At 42.2% G+C, this 20,295-nt stretch overlaps 1 protein-coding gene across 2 annotated transcripts in view; it reads right to left on the reverse strand.

Annotated features, from left to right (window-relative positions):
• The window catches only part of CLCN7 (chloride voltage-gated channel 7), a 63,015-nt gene that overhangs the window by 41,286 nt on the left and 1,434 nt on the right, over positions 1–20,295 (reverse strand). The window contains exon 2 of one of the 2 annotated variants that reach the window (XM_043975306.1): positions 2,787–2,858. The exons of the other annotated variant lie outside the window; for it this stretch is intronic. Coding sequence (XP_043831241.1) covers positions 2,787–2,858 — 72 coding nt within the window. The remainder of the gene's footprint in view (positions 1–2,786; positions 2,859–20,295) is intronic. 2 annotated transcript variants of the gene reach the window in all.

The following is a 20,295-nucleotide window of genomic DNA, read 5'->3' on the forward strand; positions in this document are numbered from 1 at the left end:
CAATTTTTAGAGGATCAGCCCACTTGGGGTGATGTTACTGATCTCGTGAAAATGATATTATCCCCAGGTGAAAGAGCTGATATAATAGTGGCATCGAACTCCTTAGCCACATCAGGAAAAGCTGCTACACGATGGCCTTTAGAAGACCCTAACTGGGACCTCAATTACCCTGAGCATTTTGATAATCTGCAGGAGGCAAGGGAAACACTGTTAAAGGCAATGGAATCCTGTGCTAGCAAAACTGATAACTGTCAAAAATTTGTAGATACCGTTCAGGAACTAAATGAAAGACCTAATATATTATTTTCTCACATTTATCAACTCAAGGTTTTTTATTTATTCAATGGTTTTCTTACATTCAACTTTATTAATCTCACTTTTAATTTTTAGGATTTCCAATTTGGTGTTTAATTGGGGATTTTTAATGTGTACTTTTTCTAGGTTTTTTATTTTTTGATTGCATGTTCAATTCATTGGTCTGTTCTTTTTCTATTTTATTGATGTAAGCATTTAGAGATATAAATTTTCCTCCAATTACTGCTTTTTTGCTGCATCCCACAGGTTTTGGTCTGTTGTCTCATTATTATCATTCTCTTTAATATAATTATTTATTGTTTCTATGACTTGTTCTTTAACCCATTCATTTTTTAAACCCATTCATTCTTTAAAATTAATTTATTTAGTCTCCAATTAATGTGTTAGTATAACACATATAGTTAGTACATATAGTATAAGAAGGTGAGGCAGACATGTTTTTAATGTGTTAGCAATAAAAATTGTTTAAAGAAAAAAAACCCACAAGAAATCTATTTTAATTAGAGCATGACTCGGTTTGGTATTTCCAGGACATAAAAAGGATTCTTAGGGGATTATACATTTGCTTTTTAATTTTTTATGCCTTTTTTTTTAAGGAAGAAATGTGGGGAAAGAGAACCTATTTTTTAAATCTTCCCTACTTCACCTGAGAAGTCATGTAATCTAAACCCCTCATTTTACAGATGATAACACTGAGGACCAAATAGGTTAAGTGAACTTCCTTAGGTCACACAGGTAATGAGTAGCAGAGCCAAGATTATAGCCCAGTCCCCGAACTCCAAACAGTGTATTATCTTCCTTATACCATGATGGTTTTGGACTATAGCTAAAGATTGTTATATATTCTGTCAAATGAAATTTCTGTGTTTGTGGGGGGAAAAATCTTCCCTACTCTAAAAGGAAACATATCTTCAGAAAACTATGAGAGCCAAGGGTAAGGCAAGAGGCTACCTACGAACTTGGAATCATTTAGACAAGACAAGCAGGTACAGATTTTTTTTCTGCTCACAAGTCTTGTAAGCTCAACTTGATTTTGTCCTTGTATTGCCCACTATTTTCTACATCCACATTCACTAGGCCAAGATAATACTCCCAATAAAGTTGTTATAAGTAGTCTTTTCTTTGAGAAAATGTAAACTATTTGGGTATTGAAACATAAAAAAATCCCAGAAGAAAACTTGTAGAAAAAACTATACACTGATATCATACAGCAAAAACAAGTCACTATTGATTAGAGAAATGCAAACTAAAACAACTCTGAGATATCACATCTATAAGATTGACTAACATGACAGAAAAGGAAAAAGACAACTGCTGATGGGGATATGGAAAAACTGGGACACTGATGTGCTGTTACTGGAGCTGTGAACTAGTTCAACCATTCTAGAGTACAATTTGGAACTATGCCCAAAGAGCATATGTACAAAATTGTACATACCCTTTGACCCTGCAATACTACAAGCAGGTCTATATTCCAAAGAAATAAAAGAAAAAAGGTCCTATTTGTACAGAAATATTTATAGCAGCTCTTTTTTGTGGGGGCAAAGAGTTGGGAATGGAAGGGATGACCATCAACTCGGGAATGGTTGAACAAGTTGTGGTATATGATTGTGATGGAGTACTATTGTGCTATAAGAAATGACAAGCAGGATGATTTCAGAAAGCCTTGGAAAGACTTGTATAAACTGATGTATAGTAAAATGAGCAGAACCAAGAGAACACTGTACACGGTAATAGCAATATTGTAAGGATGACCAACTATGAAAGACTAAGTGACTGATCAAGACAATGATCCAAGACGATTCCAAAGGAACCATGATTAAAAATGCTATCCAGGGGGCAGTTAGGTGGTGCAGTGGATAGAGCACCAGTCCTGGATTCAGGGCTGAGCTTGAGTCTGGCCTCAGACACTTGACACTTACTAGCTGTGTGACCCTGGGCAAGTCACTTAACCCCAATTGCCTTACCAAAAAAAAAAAAAATTCTATCCACCTCCAGAGAAAAAACTGATGAACTCTGAGTGCAGATTGAAGCATACTCTTTTTTTTACTTTCTTTTTCTTATTTTGTGCGGGTGTATGGTTTTCTTTTGTAACATGGCTAATCCGGAAATAGTTTTTGCATGACTTCACAAGTATAATTATTCTTCTGCCTGCCTTCTAAAGGGTATGGGGAAGGTGGGAGGGAGAGAGATAATTTAGAACTCAAATTTAAAAAAAAATGAATGTCAAAATTTTTTCACATGTAATTGAGAAATATTTAATGAAATAAATAAAAATATATTTTAAGATATCAACATTACTCCATTCTCAAACATTTTCTTGCAGCCCTATCCAAAGGTACAGGGTTACTTACCATGATAGTCCCTTATTTTTGCAAAACTACATGTAGCAAAATTCTCTCCCCCACTTCAACCAACAGTCCTGCCTCATTTCAGATCACAATGCCCAGCTCAACTTCCTATCAACTCACCGAATCAAGCAGTTCATCATCCAGATCTACATTGCTCAGATGCCCAATGCGGAAAAATGATGAATGGGAGGGCTGAAAAGGGAAGAAACTACAATTTAGAGAGCATGTAAACACGGGAAAGGAAAAAAAAGTCTTCTTCATACGCTGTAGGCTTTATTACAGAAAGCTCTTTCATATTTATTTCATTTATCCTCAATCTAATTCCCAAGATGACATCCCATTCACTCACATGGTCACATAACCTTTTTGTTTTGTTTTGTTTTGTTTGTTTTTTCTTTTTTGGCAGGGCAGTGGGGGTTAAGTGACTTGCCCAGGGTCACACAGCTAGTAAGTGTTAAGTGTCTGAGGCTGGATTTGAACTCAGGTACTCCTGAATCCAGGGCCGGTGCTTTATCCACTGCGCCACCTAGCTGCCCCCGGTCACATAACCTTTTAATTACTGACAATGGATTTATAGACTGCCTTGAACTTTCCAAAGGACTTTTCTCACAGCCCCACGAGGCAGGATATCTTTACATCAGAGGTATAGATAAGGAAACTTAGACTCAGAGGTTAATTGATATCCAGGGCTCTTGACCTCTCAGGCCCATACTCTTTCCCCTAGTTCATTCTGCAAGTTCTAACACAGTTGTGGTTCCCCAGGGCTGGAAACCAGGGGTGCCACACATCTACCCTATAATCTTCCACTAACTAGTGCCTTGAGACAGTGGAGACAAGATTCTACCACCTAAAGAGCTACATGACTTCTTTCCTGTACAATGTGGCTCCACCCTACCTATCCAGTCTCAGCTTCTTTTTTCCCCAACACAACCTTTCTGCTCTAACCAAACCAGTCACTTCTCTTTTCTGTTCATCTTAACCTCAGTGCCTGTTTTGCTCAACATATCTCTTGCCTACAAGGTTCTCCCTAATTCCTTTTTTTTTTTTAATGGGGCAATGAGGGTTAAGTGACTTGCCCAGGGTCACACAGCTAGTAAGTATCAAGTGTCTGCAGCTGGATTTGAACTCAGGTCCTCCTGAATCAAGGGCCAGTGCTTTATCCACTATGCCACCTAACTGTCCCCTCCTTCCCTGATTCTTTAGTGTCTCACTTAGGCTTCCTTGATGGGCTCAGTTCAACAACTTCCCTTCTCTGAACTCCTGCACTTAGTAGCACAGCCGACCACCTAATTTAATTCTTTCCATGTGTTACTTCTGTCTCCCAAAACTGAACAAAATCTTTACAAAAACTGGGGGAGGGGATGAGGAAGTAGATTTCTCTGCTCAAGCAGAATCCTCTTCCCATAGTTTGCTGTCATTGTAATTACAACACAACTACTATTAAGAAAGAAATTGTACTACCATTAAGAAAGAAATAATTATGGAGAGACACCTTGAGATTTTACAGGGTTGATAATACAAAATAATGGAAGCCTATGTTTAAAAGGTACTTACAGTTCATCTAGTTTAGCCTCATTGCCAGTGCAGGAGTACCCTTTATGTCAGCCCTGATAGGTAGTTAACCTGCTCCTTTCTGGAACATTTTCAATAATAAGGCATCCACTATCTTATAAGAATTGTCATTACAGTTTTAGACTCCTCTAACGGTAGGGTAATTCTTCTATCCCTATAATGAGCCCAAATATGCCAATCTATGATTTCTATCTCAATGCTCCCAGTTTTGGCCTCAAAAGTCATAGATGACATCCCTGGAAGGTAGCTGTCATTGTTAGATTCATCCCCGCCCCACCCCCAAACTTATCTTCTAAAAGTATTTGAGTATTTACTCAAGGTTGCTTAAAATATTTTCTAGAAGATATGATTTGGGGGGGGGGGGCAACGAGGGTTAAGTGACTCGCCCAGGGTCACACAGCTAATAAGTGTCAAGTGTCTGAGGCCAACCTTGAACTCAGGTCCTCCTGAATCCAGGGCTGGTGCTTTATCCACTGTGCCACCTAGCTTCCCCCGAAGATATGATTTTAAATCTCCTCACCATCTTGGTTACTTACTCTCTTCTGGAAGCACTCCATTTCAACAATTTCAACTCTTACAATATGGAGTACGATGCTCCAAATGTGATCTGATAAGGACAGAAGGTCACAGAACCACCATTTCATTCGTTCCTGGCACCATACTTTTACTGATAATGCCTAAAATTGTGTTCTTGTTAAGGTGCCACATGAGTTCCATCGCAGGTTCCAGTGCTATCTATTTGGCTTTCTTGACCTCCTTACATTAAAACATCAAGTTCATCTTATTCTGAGTATTTTGCGCATGGGCACACAGACATCTGAGGCTGTAGATCTTTTTCTAAATTTTCTTTAGTTACTGCTTCAGAGAATGACTGGGCATCTCTTCTACTGTTGTCCTTTTTATGGAGTCTGTTTAAGATGGTGATGCAGTGCACAGAGTGCTGGGCTAGGAGTGAGGAAGACGAATTCAAGTCTAGCCTCAGACTGGGGAAGTCACTTAACTTTTCCTTGTCTCAGCTTCCTCAATTGTAATATGGGGATAGTAACAGCATCTACCTTTCAGGGTATCTCATCAAATGAGATATTGGTAAAAAGCACTTAGCACAGTGCCTGGAACATAATGGGTACTATATAAATGCTTATTCCCTTCCTCTTCCAACTTCCTCTAAGATTTTTTTTTAGGGCCCTCACCTGTGATTCATCAGTGTAGTCATGTAAAGAAATACCTACCAGCAAAGCCTATCTGGGAGAACTGAGAAGCTAAGTGATTTACTGGGAGTCACAAAGCTAGTATATAAAGCTAGGTAGTTATCTGACTCTGAGGTGAGCCTTCTACCTACTATGCCCTTCCATCCGTGCCAGCCCATCTTGTGCAACCCTCTTCCTTGTCCTTCTAGCCACAGAAAAGACATTCATAGTAAGAACATTGAAAGCAAGGACTGGGTCCTAGCTAAACCTTGCATTCTGACCATGACTAGTACAGCGATCAGCGCATAGTAGGGATTGTGTCGTTTGAAATACTGGGGGGAAGCCTGTCTCTGTTATGTTATTGGGGAACTTAGTTGGGGTTTCTAATATATTGCTACTTATAAATTAGAGGCTATTGCACCATTCTTTGGCATTAAGCATTTACGTGTAAACCCACCATAGAATCCCGGGGCGGGGGGGGGGGGAACCCCAGGGTAAGGTAAATCAGTATCTGAGAGAGAAGTGATCCCCCTCTCCCCAAGGATTTTTATCCTCTCTCAGGTAGAGGTGGGGTCACTGCACATTGATCCAAGCTAACTGGCTAGTAACATTCAAGTCCACTGATTGACATGACTTGGGGGTCAACAAGGGAAGTTAACTTCCTTTATGTAGTCAGGAAGGTCAATCTACATTTCTTTTGAATTTCTACTGGCTCTGGGAAACGAGCCAGAGTTCCTGGGGGGGGGGCTCTCTGGGACCCCCCAAAACCTGTTATTAATAATTATTTTCTCACAGGATTTAATAAATGTTTGCTGAATTACTGACAACCAAGTCACACCTGAGTTTCCTTATTGCTGTGGAAGTGAACCCCCAAACAAGCTACAGATGGATGAGACAGAATGGATTGCTTACACGGTCTCCAGGGATTTTATTAAGTCTAATCCAAATGAGATTCCTGGGGCTTGGCTGCTCTAGAACTCTACAGAGTATCAGATCCTACAGTTCTGAAACGTTATAATGCTGTGCTTTAAAGGAGTGGTTTAATGCCCCAGCTAAGCAGAAAACAAAGCATTAGGCATAGGAGAAGATGGATAGGGAAAATATGTGTGGGTATATGCATGTGTGTAACAACCTAGATGAAAGCTTACTAGTCAGACAAGTTGCTAAAAGCTAACATCACCTCCTAAGGGACAAGGTTGGTCCCTCATGGAGGGTCTGCTTAAAGAGGATCTGCTTAAGTGCAAAGACCTCTAAGCTAGTGATTCCTTCAAGCTGGTGTGGCTGCCAGTTATAAAATCTACCCTGTGCCTAACATCCAACGTGAACTGAACACAATCATTTTTTCTAAAGCCTAGGAAAATATATCTGGGAATATTTCTGTTCTGGGTTCTCTTTTAATTCAGTGAAGGTCAAATTATTTCTCAGTTTCCTCAAATTGTGGTATCCATGCCATTTGCAGTTCCTTACAATCAATCAACAAGTATTTATTATGTGCCTGGCTCAGGGAATACAAAGGGGAAAACAATCCCTAACCTCGAGAAGCTTACAGTCGACCAGGGGCAACAATACATACATGTAAGCAAACGCAAGATATACATTTAGTAATTTACAGTTGGGAGAGGGTATCACTACAAGCCTCAGGCAGGAAGTGGTCCTTGACCTGAACTTTAAAGGAAGGGAGGTATTCTAAGAGGCAGACATGAGCAAGGGGTGCCTTCCTTCCTGGGCAGCCTGGCAAAGGCGTGGATGTGGGAGGAGGCATGCTGGTTAGCTGGGGTGACTACAAAGTAGACCCCATAAAAGGAACTAACATGGAATGAGAACCTAGGAACGGTATGATTGGAAGCCTGATTGTGAAAAGCTTTGAATGCAAAACAGAGGAGTTTATGTTTTATCTTAGAGGCAATAGGAAGCACTGGAACTTCGCGTGAAGGGGAGTGACATGGTCATCCCTAAACTTCAGGAATGTCATTTTAGCAGCGGTGTGGAAGATAAACTAGGTAAGGAGGACATGTGAAGCAGGAAGAACAATTAGGAGGCTAATGCAATAGTCTGTGTAAGAAGTGAAAAGGCCCTGAGCTAGGGTGGTGGTGGAGTTTCCTCACATTCTCTCCAAAGTAATCATGTTTACTGGACCAATGAATGAGCATAAGAAAATTAAGTGCACTCTAGCTTTATTTGGCAGGATAATGAAAGGTAAAAATAGAGTCCTTGATATACCACAGGCTCTGAGCTTCATTGAAAAGTAGAATTAATGTCCACATCCCCTCCCAATCAAGGATCTCCACCAGTTTGCAGTAGTCCTCAGACCCATTTACTGCCCAAATTTCAGAGAACATGTGATTTGTACACCTACAGCTATATTAACTAGATATTCTATAGCCACAGTCACCTAGAAGGTTTAAGAAATGTTTAGTATAGAACCCAAGCACTGATAACCACCTTTGTCCCAAAAAATACAGTCCTGGCTTAAGTCACATTGATGGGCCACCCATTTTTATAACCCAAGACTCACTCAACATGGTCTAGGAAAAGGAGCTGAGGAACAAGCTGAGTGTTTTGACTGTAGTTACTTTAACTTTCAGTGATTGGTTCTTGACAAAAACCATGTGAAAACACACAACAGAGAAGTTAAGTGCTACAGGAGCACCCCAGCCCCTTGAGATGCAGGTGGTAGATGGTTATGACCTCCCAGACTATCTGGTAGGCAGAAAAACAAAACAAAACACAAAAAAACCAACTGGCAGGGTTCAACAGGCAGCACCACAGACTTGAGTGAAAGAAAAGCAGAGAGATTGCCAAAGCCTACAGAGACACCCAACAATGACCTAATGGAATGACTAAGAATGCAAATCTTGCAATTTGGCAAGAATTCAAGGATAAAACTGATTTACAACAGACTAAGAAGGTGAGGGCAAATAGGTAACTCTGCCTTGTTCTTGGCAGAGTTAGAAAGAGCACACATTCGGGGACAGCTAGGTGGTGCAGTGGATAAAGCACTGGCCCTGGATTCAGGAGGACCTGAGTTCAAATCCAGCCTCAGACACTTGACACTTACTAACTGTGTGCCTCTGGGCAAGTCACTTAACCCTGATTGCCCTGCAAAAAAAAAAAAAGAGCACACATTCTAAGTCACTAAACTACCTTGCTGCTTGCTCTCCATATTCTCAGCAGGTCATATTGGAATATTTTCTTCAGGCAGTTCTTGTAAGAATGTAAGCAAACACTATAGATATATGACAGGAAGTAAATGTACTTTCATGCTTATAAAACCAAGTTTTCTGACCACAACACTGAGGACTGGAAAGCCCTCCAGCGACAGCAAGCCCACACCAACAGAACAGCCTGTGTACTTGGTGCTGGATTGCCAAAGTAGGAAGGAAGACACGGCTCAAACACGGACATGGCTGAACCACATAAAAAAGAACGTGATTGTGTGAAAGGAAGTAGAGAGAGAATCCTGCATTTTCCAGACTCTCAGATGAGGCAAGACAGCCTGAGGCAGTGGTAAGTATGCTGGATTTGGGGTTCAAGTTCTGACTCTGCCATTTATTTCATGTGTGATTTTGGAAAAGTCACATCATCTCTCTAGGGCCTATTTTCCTCAAATGTAAAATGAAAAGATTAGAACGCATAAATGAAGCATTTATTAAACACTTTCTATGTGCAGGCACAAGGATATGAATAGTAAAATAAGATAATTCCTGCTCTGATGGAGCTCACATTCGATTGGGGAAGACAGCACATGTGGAAGGTTTCAGCTTCAAGTCAGATAAAAAGATGTCCTGGTTGGGAATCAATAGGAGGGAGAAAAGGAGGAAGGAAGGGGGCCTAGCAGTACCAGATCCCAAACTAGACTACAAAGCTGTTGGTGGAGTTGTGAATGAGTCCCATCATTCTGCAAAGCAATCTGGAACTATGCCAGAAAAGCTATTGAACTGTGAATTCCCTTTGACCCAGCAATACACCTACTAGATCTATACTTCTCAAAAGGCTTTAAAAAAAAGAAAGAGGGGCAACTAGATGGTGCAGTGGATAAAACACCGGCCCTGGAGTCAGGAGTACCTGAGTTCAAATCCAGCCTCAGACACTTAACACTTACTAGCTGTGTGACCCTGGGCAAGTCACTTAACCCCAATTGCCTCACTTAAAAAAAAAAAAAAGAAAAGGCTTTATATGTACAAATAGCAGCTCTTTTTGTTGTAGCAAAGCAACTGATGACAAGCCCACTAATTGAGATATGGCTAAACAAGTAATAGGATATGAATGTGACACAATACTATTTGTGCTATAAGAAATGATGACAGGGATGGTTTCAGAAAAACCTGGGAGGACGTGTATGAACTGATACAAAATGAAATGAGCAGAACCAGGAGAACAATTTGCACAATAACAGCAATTATGTAAAGATAATCAACTATAAAAGATATAGTCATTCTTATCAACACAATAACTCACCAGTTCCAAAGGACTCATGGTCAAAAACACTGCCCCACTCCTGAGGATTGATGGGAAGAGAGTGTGGACTGAAGCATTTTTTCCCCTTTCTTCTTTTTCATGTTTTTTGGGGGTGGGTGAGGGGGACATAAATAATGCAGAAAATTGTTTCATATGACTTAGTTGTAATGAGTTTTGTATTGTTTTGCCTTTTCAATAGGTGGAGATGAGGTTTAGGGGAGGGAGAGAATCTGGAATTGAAAATAAAATAAGCTTGAATTTTTTTTTTAAAAAGAAAGATCCCTTGGTCCTTAAGGTACAGCAGCAAAGCAGATATAAATACATCATCAGTTTCTGGTGTTCAATCATTTGACAGTCCCAAGGACTCTGGTGGCCAGAACCTTCTTTTCTGGAGACTGTAGCACCTACAGGAGCAGCTACCAGGGGTTGCTTCTCAGGATTATGGCTGAGAGCCCTGTGCCACAAATGCTGCTTTTCCTCAGCTTCTTTGATTCGGGGTCCTAGGTTGTCTCCATCAGAGTCTGAGGGAAGATGGTGGTCAAGGTGGTGGTGGTAGGTAGACTTTACCTGGCATATACTGCCTCTCTGTCTCTTCCTCAAGGTTCCTGGCTGGCCTGCCCATATTGTGTATAGCAGGTGGTTGGCAACTGGTGGGGCTGGATGGTCCCTTCTCCAAAGTATTTGCTTCCCAACATGGTGACTATGAAGGCTAGACTGGAAACAGCAGGCACTGCCACTCCCAGGACTCCTGTGCCCATTGGTGGCAATTGATCACCAGTGGTGGTGCTGATAAGGAAGGCTGGCTCCTTTCCCACAGTGATTTATTTATCCCCTTAGTGATTAATTTTTTTTTAAGTGAGGCAATTGGGGTTAAGTGACTTGCCCAGGGTCACACAGCTAGTAAGTGTTAAGTGTCTGAGGCCAGATTTGAACTCAGGTACTCCTGACTCCAGGGCCGGTGCTCTATCCACTGCGCCACCTAGCCGCCCCCCCCCCACACACACCCCTTAGTGATTATTGTAGGGGCTAGGCTGGAAGCAGGGCTGATAATTTAGAATGTATGTTGTTCCCAAGGTCTTGTAATCCAAGTCTTGGGTAGTCTGAAGATAGATGGTGGTCAAGGTCCTGGTGGTGGTTTCATTTGTCTGACACTGCAGCCTGTCTCTCTTCAGGGTGTCTTGATGCTCAAAAAATGACATCTTTATTTTTGGGGAGGTGAGGCAATTAAGTGACTTGCCGAGGGTCACACAGCTAGTAAGTGTCAAGTGTCTGAGATCAGATTTGAACTCAGGACATTCTGAATCCAGGACTGGTTCTATGTCCACTTCGACACCTAGCTGCCCAAAATGACTTCTCTAAGGTCCTTGATAGCACTAAATTAGTGATCCTGTGGGTTCAAGAGTCCATCTATCCTAGCTATAAGTTATCTATCATTAACCATTAGATAAAAGTACTTTTGTTACATTGGATAACCACCCACCTCATATATCACAGTAATCCCAAAATTATGTGAAACAAGTTTTTCCTAGAAAAGAGTATAAATACCCCTGTGGGGAAAAAACCACGGAACTCTGGCCTCAGGGGTTTTGTGCAATAAACTTCAGTCCTGCAGAATCTTCTGCTACTTACATTTCCAAAACTGAAATTAGAAACAAGCAATAGAGCAGTAAAATGGACCGCAGAGTGGGGCAGCTAGGTGGTACAGTGGATAAAGCACCGGCCCTGGATTCAGGAGGACCTGAGTTCAAATCTGGCTTCAGACACTTGACACTTACTAGCTGTGAGACCCTGGGCAAGTCACTTAACCCTCATTGCCCTGCACCTCCCCCACCCCAAAAAAGATGGACAACAGAGGAAAGACTGTATATGCCCATGGTCAGAAGCACATGGCAACAGTGGTACTTGGACCACCATAGACGTTGCATCAAACAGCCTGGGTTCAGCTTCAACCCCAACCCTTACCAGCCATATCAAGTGATCAAGTCACTTTTCATCATTCAGCCTCAGTTTCCTCAATTGAAAAATGTGGCTACAGTGTTATTTCGTGAATGAACTAAGGGGTTTGCCATGGAGAAAAAACTTTGTAAACTACACAGCTCAATCCAAATGTGAAAACAATACAACTTAATTTTTCTTATTTTGAACTTAAACACCAAATAAAATGAACATTTCTATATAGGAAGTAAAACAGAAAGAGAAAGTTGCACATGAAATTGCGCATCTCTATTACGGACAGTTTGCTTTTCCTTTTAAGCAGATGATAAAATGCCATCAATAAAAATAATGCTACAGTATCAGTTGGGTTTTCTGGCCAGGAAGGAGCTTTACCAATAAAAGGTGTTCAGCCTACCTATAATGCTAAAGGGGAAGATGACCTGTTACAGGAGCTCAATCTATGTAGCTTAATTTGATTTCTATTGTGTGAATACCCAAAAGGCACATGGAACTGGCTGAGAACTCCCTCAGTTCCTTCTCTTCTTCACAGTAACAGAGGAGCTGCTTCAAGTTCGTTTATCCAGTCCTTTCTACCTCTCCAAATGACTGACTCTTTCAGCCTCCAAGCCCCAGTCTACATGCTGCCCCCACCTCCTCCACCAAGGCTCCTTTAACCCATACCCAAAGTGTGTGGCAGCTTTCCTTACACTTGGTGCCTTTCTAATGCACTGAGCTTGTACTACTTTGTATCACAGTTCCAAGGCCATTTATGTAGGATTCATGTCCTGCTACCAAAACGCAAGCTCAAGAGGACAAGGAGCCTTTTTCTTTATATCCCTCCCAGTGACCACCAACCACAGTGCTCTGTACATAACTGGAGCTTAATAAGAGGTCTCCAATCCTCTGTGTTGTGGGCAGACCTCATACTGGGAGACTAGACATACACTCACTTCCCACCATCTACCTATAGTGTTTGCTTACACTGAATATACACACGAAAGCATCTTCCACACACTTATCTCCTACACAGTAGCAGACTTATCTGCCTCAGCTATTTGACTGGAATATTCTTCAGAAGGGAAAAAATTCCCTGAGTCATTCCAAATAGACAGCTTAAGCTGTTTTTTTCTTTTAAGTGTTAGGTCACAGAATTAGGCTTAAAGCTGGAAAAGACCCTTCAAGGACACCTAGTTCGACAACCTTCCCTTCCCCCCACTCCCACTCAGGTCAATGAGGGTTAAGTGACTTGCCCAGGGTCACACAGCTAGTGTCAAGTGTCTGATGCCACATATGAACGTAGGTCCTCCTGACTCCAGGGCCAGTACTCTATCCATTGCGCCACCTAGTTGCCCCAACAACCTCTTTTTATAGATTAGGACACTTAGGCCCTGGGAGGTTGTCACTTGCTCGAAGGCACAAAGATACTGAGCAGCAGAACTGAGATTTGAACTCAGGTCCCCTGCCTCCAAATCCAGTCCTCTTTCCCCTTCACCATGTTTCCTCTCTAAAATGCAGATTTACAACTATCAGGAATCTTTGAGGTCATAGAATACAACCCACCTCTTTTTTTTTGTTTTTTGGTGAGGCAATTGGGGTTAAGTGACTTGCCCAGGGTCACACAGCTAGTAAGTGTAAAGTGTCTGAGGCCGCATTTGAACTCAGGTCTTCCTGACTCCAGAGCCGGTGCTCTATCCACTGTGCCACCTAGCTGCCCCCAACCCACCTTTTTTTTTTTTTTGCAGGGCAATTGGGGTTAAGTGACTTGCCCAGGGTCACACAGCTAGTAAGTGTCACATGTCTGAGGCCGGATTTGAACTCAGGTCTTCCTGACTCCAGGGCCGGTGCTCTATCCACTGTGCCACCTAGCTGCCCCCAACCCACCTCTTTTTGCTGATGAGACAATGGGGGTTCAGAGAAGGAGAGAGATGGGACCAAACTCACACAGCGCATGGCAAGGCCAGAATTTGAACTCAAGTCCCATTCTCTAGCTCTGGTATTCTTTCCACTGCAAGATATGCTTTCCCAAGCTTCACTGAAACTAAACCATGTGTTTTAGTTCTAGCATTTCCTGCATTAGAAAAACAGCACAGATGCCAACCTCCTTTTGGCCTTTTTTTTGTTAAATACAAAGTGTTTACTCTCCTTGTTTCCTACTTTTTGATGCACATGATGGTTAATGCTCCTTCTTTCCTAGTGATCTGGGTTGTTCATTTTCAAGGGAGGGAGGAGCGATCTCCAAGCCATTCTTCCCTTTTCTAGTCTAACACAATCATGGTGCTATTGCCACAAAGCCAGGCAAGCGATCTTCACAAGGCATGCCCTGCTTTACCCTCCCAAGGCATAAAGCTGGGGATGAAGTCAGAAATGGTATTGGAGGCGATTCTATTCCGTTCAAGTTTTCTCTCCTTTTCTCCTCATTGACCATGCCAGACAGCATAGCACTCCCCGGCTGTCTTGAGCAACAGGCCTCCCAGAAAACTTACACTGTCAGGGCTGATTCTGAAGCTTCCCTTTCTGGTAATATACGAATTGCCACAGCCATTAGATTCAATGACTGGCTAGCTCAGAAAGTAGTTGTCACTGCAAGACTTCTCCAGCTGAAAGCAGGTATGCTTTCAAAATGTAAAATTATGGGGGCAGCTAGGTGGCGCAGTGGATAGAGCACTGGCCCTGGAGTCAGGAGGACCTGAGTTCAAATCCAGACCTCAGACACGTGACACTTACTAGTAGCTGTGTGACCCTGGGCAAGTCACTTAACCCCAATTGCCTCACTAAAAAAAAAAAAAACACAACAAAAAACAAACAAACAAACAAAAAATGTAAAATTATGCTGCTCAGAATAGGAATCAAGACTGGATCTGAGATTACACTGTATGGGGAAGCGCTAGGGGAAGAAAACTCCAACAACTGAAGGTCAGCAACTTACAGATTTAGGGAGATGCTCAGGGCACTGAGGGGTCAATTCACACAGGGTGGAACAGATGAACTGTGTCAGGGCAGGCCATAAAGCCCTGCCTTCCTGGTTGGGGGCCAGCCCTCTAACCATTCAGCTACACTGTCTCTCATGTTTGAACATTAGCCTAAAAATCATTTAATATGCTGCCTTTAAAATGGATGTGTAGAGGCAGCTAGGTGGCACAGTGGATAAAGCACCGGCCCTGGATTCAGGAGGACCTGAGTTCAAATCCTGCCTCAGACACTTGACACTTACTAGCTGTATAACCCTGGATAAGTCACTTAACCCTCATTGCCCTGACATCCCCCCCCCCAACACGAAAGGAGGTGTCAATTGCCAAAATAAATGACTTGAGCGTCCTTCTATCCGAGCAGATGACTGAGAGAAAATTCATTACCATGTGCAAAAATAAGTTTGCAGAGCTTCACCAGGGAACTATTGAGATCAGGCTCTTTCAAAACCAGCCAATTTCTGTTTTTCTCTGCTAAAGGAAAGGGAGAGCAGGAAGCAAATGGAGTTCAAGTAGAAATACAGCTTTCACTTCAGCCATGAATTTCAACCAGCTCCCACATCAGCTGTTGTACAAACTTTCCACTTTAATACTGGATATTTCCCATCACTTATCCAGAAAAACAACAGCTGGAGAAGTTAATTGCTTAATTCAGAGAATATGAACTTCCTACCAACACAAAGAACAAAGGGTAAAGAGGGTTTTAGAAAAGGCTTTACTAATAAACTTTAAATGTAAATTATGGTATTAAAAAGCACTCCCATGAAGCCCTTAATTCTGTTATCATAAAATATCTGTGATAGTGTGTATATGATCAAATTTCTAGTTACCTGAGAAAATTGTCACTCTTCCAAAGAATAAGTAGGCTGAATGATTTTTCCCCTCTTTGGTTTTGGTCTTCGATCAAAACCAGTTTAAAAGCAAATATAGGAGGTGGCACAGTCAATGGAACACTGGCCCTGGAGTCAGGAGGACCTGAGTTCAAATCCAGCCTCAGACACTTGACACTTACTAGCTGTGTGACCCTGGGCAAGTCATTTAACCCCAATTGCCCCCCCACACACCCACACACACACAAATAGAAAGCAGCAGGAGAGATAAAGGCAGGGCACTGATAATTATAATCTGGTATGCCAGAATCAAGCTACCAACTATTGCTAAACTTGTTAGCTCAAAATCTTGTTAGCCAGACCCAATCAAAAAGTGCTACCAAACCAAGTCAGAGAAAGAACCATTCTATGATATTAGTTGAGTGACTCTCCAATCCTTCGCTATAGACACTGAAACAAGGACATGCTAGGGCATCCTCAAAGCTCCTGACAAGGTTTTCTTATTTTTTGCCCTACATAATCCAAAGGAAGAGAACTGTGTGCCAATGTGTATTGTTGACATAAACACCCTGCATTTCTGTACCTATCCCTGTGGAAATATTTGTTTTTGTTTTTGTTTTTTGAGGGGCAATGGGGGTTAAGTGACTTGCCCAGGGTCACACAGCTAGTACGTGTCAAGTGTCTAAGGCCGGATTTGAACTCAGGTACTTCTGAATCCAGGGCCGGTGCTTTATTCACTGCGCCACCTAGCCGTCCCTCCCTGTGGAAATATAACAAAAAATTTAATTCCAGTGAGTCATTTTCTTTTTCAAATGTTTATTTTTATCTCATTTTTACATAACCTTTATTTCCAAATACTCCCCCACTCACCCACCACCTTGAAACAAAAAAGGGGGCAGCTAGGTGTTGAAGTGGATAAAGCACTGGCCCTGGATTCAGGAGGACCTGAGTTCAAATCCAGCCTCAGACACTTGACACTTAATACCTGTGTGATCCTGGGCAAGTCACTTTACCCTCATGAAAGAAAGAAAGAAAGGGGGGGGAAGGAAGGAAGGGAGGAAAGAAGGGAGGGAGAGAAAGAGAGAAAGAAAGGAAAAGAGAGAGAGAAAGAAGAAAAAAAGAAAGCATTTCAGCAAAACTAAACAAACACACCAACTGACTCTAATAATATATGGAATGTACCACACCTTTGTAAAGCAGGAAGGGAAATGAATTTTCTCATCTCCACTAAGTAATTTTCATTAAAATAAAAACTTCTCAATTTCAAACTGTTACTCTCACCTGTCATTATTTCTTTTGGAACCAGATTCTAGCAATGTCAGTAAGTCAATCACCAGATATATTTATTAAGGGCTAACTATGTGCCAGTTACTGTGATGAGTAATTCAGATACAGAGAAAGATACGGAATCCACAATCCAGTGCAGGAGACAACAGGTAAACAAACAGTACAAACAAGATCCGTACAGCATAGATTGGAGACAATCAACAAAGGGAAAGTACTAGAAGTAAGAAGGACTGTGAAAGGCCTTCTAGAGAGAGAGGGATTCTAAGTGGGACTTGAAGGAGGCCAGGAGGCAAGATGAAGAGGAAGCACCTTCCACACATGACAGTAAGCCAGTGAAAATGCTCCAGTCAGAAGATACAGTGTTTTGTTCAAGATGCTGCAAAAAGGCCAGTGGCACTGAATCAAACAGTATGTATTGAGGGGTAAGAGTGGAAAGGGAGAGGAGGTGAAGGTTATGAAGCACTTTGAATGTCAAACAGTACTTTCTATTTTATACTGGAGGTGACTGATAGAGAGCCACTGGAGTTGATTTGAGTTGGGGGTAGGTGGGCAATGTGGTCAGACCTGCACTTTAGGAAAATCATTTCAGTGGCTGAGTGGAAAATGGAGTGGAGTAGAGAGAGACTTGTGACAGACAGACCAACCAGCAGGCTTCTGCAAGTGGATGAGGGACTGAAGCAAGGTGGTGGCAGTATCAGAGGAGAGAGAAGGGGGTGGTTTTGAGAGATGCAACAGAGGTAAAATTGAAAGATTTTGACAACAGATTGGATATGGGATGAGAGAGCGAAAAGCTGAGGATGGCATCCTAGATTGTAAGTCTGAGGGACTGGAAAGTTAGTTCCACCCTCAATAATGAAAGAGAAGTTTGGAAAAGTGGGGAAGGTTTGGAGGGAGCAATTATGATTTTCATTTTGGACATACCAAGTTTAAAATGTCTACAGGCAGGGGCCAGCTAAGTGGTGCAGTGGATAAAGCACCAGCCCTAGATTCAGGAGGACCTGAGTTCAAATCCGGCCTCAGACACTTGACCCTTACTAGCTGTGTGACCCTGGGCAAGTCACTTAACCCTCATTGTCCTGCAAAAAAAAAAAAAAATGTCTACAGGCAAGTCAAGATGTCTAATAGGCAGGTGAAGATGTGAGCCTAGAGGCCAGCAGAAAGGTTTGAGGTTGGATAAGTAGATCAGAGTGTCATCTGTATAAATATGACATTTGACTGCATGGGAGCTAATAAGATCACCAAGTGAAAATATAGAGGGAGAAAAGTAATGTCTAGGACGGGGCCCTGTAGAGCAGGAGCTGAGGAGCAGTCAGATAGGTAAGAGGAAGGGCAACTAGGTGGCGCAGTGGATTCAGGAGGACCTGAATTCAAATCCAGCTTCAGACACTTGACACTTACTAGCTGTGTGACCCTGGCCAAGTCACTTAACCCTCATTGCGGGGGGGGGGGGGGGGGGGGGGGGGGGATAAAAAAAAGACAACCAAAAACAGATAGGTAGGAGGAAAGCCAGGAGAAAGTAATGTCCCAAAAAACTTGAGAGATGAGAGTATAAAAGAGAAGAGGGTGACCAACAGTGCCAAAGGCTCTGGAGAGGCCAAAAAGGGTGAGGATGGAAAAAAGGCCATTGAATTTGGCAATTAAAAGATGAATGCTAAGTTTGGAGAGAGCAGTTTCAGCTGAATGATGAGGTCAAGAGTCAAAGTGTAAAATGAGAACAAAAGGAGAAAAACACCTATTGTTGGTGGCCCTTTCAAGGAATTTAGCCACAAAAGGCAGGATGGAGGAGAGACATGGGTATATTTTTAGGCAGTAGGGATGCTGCCAACAGAAAAAAAACAAAGAGAAGTGAGAGAATGGAGATAATAGAGAAGGCAATATGCTGGAGAAAGAGGAATGGAATGGGATCATGTGTACATGTAGAAGGGTTGGTCTTGCCAAGGAGAAGGGCTACCTCATTTTGTGAGACAAGGGTGAAGGAGGAGATAGTGGCAGAAGGCATCTGGGTGACTTGAAATAAGGAGAAGGGGAGAAAAGCGAGCTCTTCTCTTTTTTTCAGTAAAATATGAGGGAAGGTTATCTGAGAGGGCTTGGGGAGGACCACCCATGGGAAGTATGAGGAGAGATGAAAAGGTTTGGAAGAGCAGCTGTGATGAATGGGATAGTGAGTTAATCATTATTTATTTGTTGTTTATTATTATTATTTTATTTTTTGGTGAGGCAACTGGGGTTAAGTGACTTGCCCAGGGTCACACAGCTAGTAAGTGTCAAGTGTCTGAGGCTGGATTTGAACTCTGGTCCTCCTGACTCCAGGGCAGGTGCTCTATCTACTGTGCCACCTAGCTGCCCCTTGTGAGCTACTTATTGAGGTGTAAGGATTGCTTAGCATCTGTGAGGCCCAATTGAGGTTATGTAACATAAATCTGAAGTGGACCCTGACAGAACTGTTGCATGATTTTCTCCGATTCCATTTAACAGCACATGTGTGGGAGCAAAGGTATGGATGGTGGGAATGATACATGGTGCAGGTTTGGAAGGGCCCAAACCAGATGGATCTTATAAGGGAGCAAGGGACTCCAGAGAAGACAATGTCAATATGAAGAAAAGAGAAAAATGTAGCTAGTGCAGGGGTAGTGGCCTGGGAGAGAACTAAGGCAAGCATCTGCTCTACAACTTAAGTTTTAAGAGAGCCAGAATTGACTAGCTAATTTTTGTCTGAGGCTGGACCTGATCCCAAGACTCTCTAGTCGCTATACCACAGCATTCTCAAAAAAATGCAATACCCCTCCAAAAAATTATGAACATCCCAGGGGCAGCTCGGTGGTGCAGCTGATAGAGCACCAGTCCTGGAGTCAGGAGGACCTGAGTTCAAATCGGGCCTCAGACACTTAACACTTACTAGCTGTGTGACCCTGGGCAAGTCACTTAACCCCAATTGCCTACCGCCCCCCCCCCAAAATGATGAACATCCCCATATAGCAACTGTCCAAGGAAAGAAAAATCACTTAGTTGGAAGCCACCTGACAAGACCACTCAAAGCCACTTTAGGTCCTAATTAGTAAAACTTCAAGGAAGGAAATTTGATCCATGACATAATTAGAAGACCAGAGAATAATCATAAGTGCAAGCCAACTTTACACTCTGATAAAAGCCAAATATTGATGACTCTCCTAGCTATGAATGTCTCCTTTTGCTTCAACTGTTACAGAAATCACATAAAATCAATCTCCCCAAGAGTTTTCACACCACCTCCCCCATTTTGCCAACTCAATAAAGAGGGGCACAGAAAAGGGAAGTGACTTTCCCAAAATTACACAATGAATTATTAGTTAAACCAAAACCAAGGTCTCCTGACCTCCGGTTTGGTGTTCTTTTCACCACACTCTATTTGCCTCCA

The sequence above is a fragment of the Dromiciops gliroides genome, chromosome 1, assembly GCF_019393635.1.
Source record: "Dromiciops gliroides isolate mDroGli1 chromosome 1, mDroGli1.pri, whole genome shotgun sequence".
Lineage (NCBI taxonomy): Eukaryota > Metazoa > Chordata > Mammalia > Microbiotheria > Microbiotheriidae > Dromiciops > Dromiciops gliroides.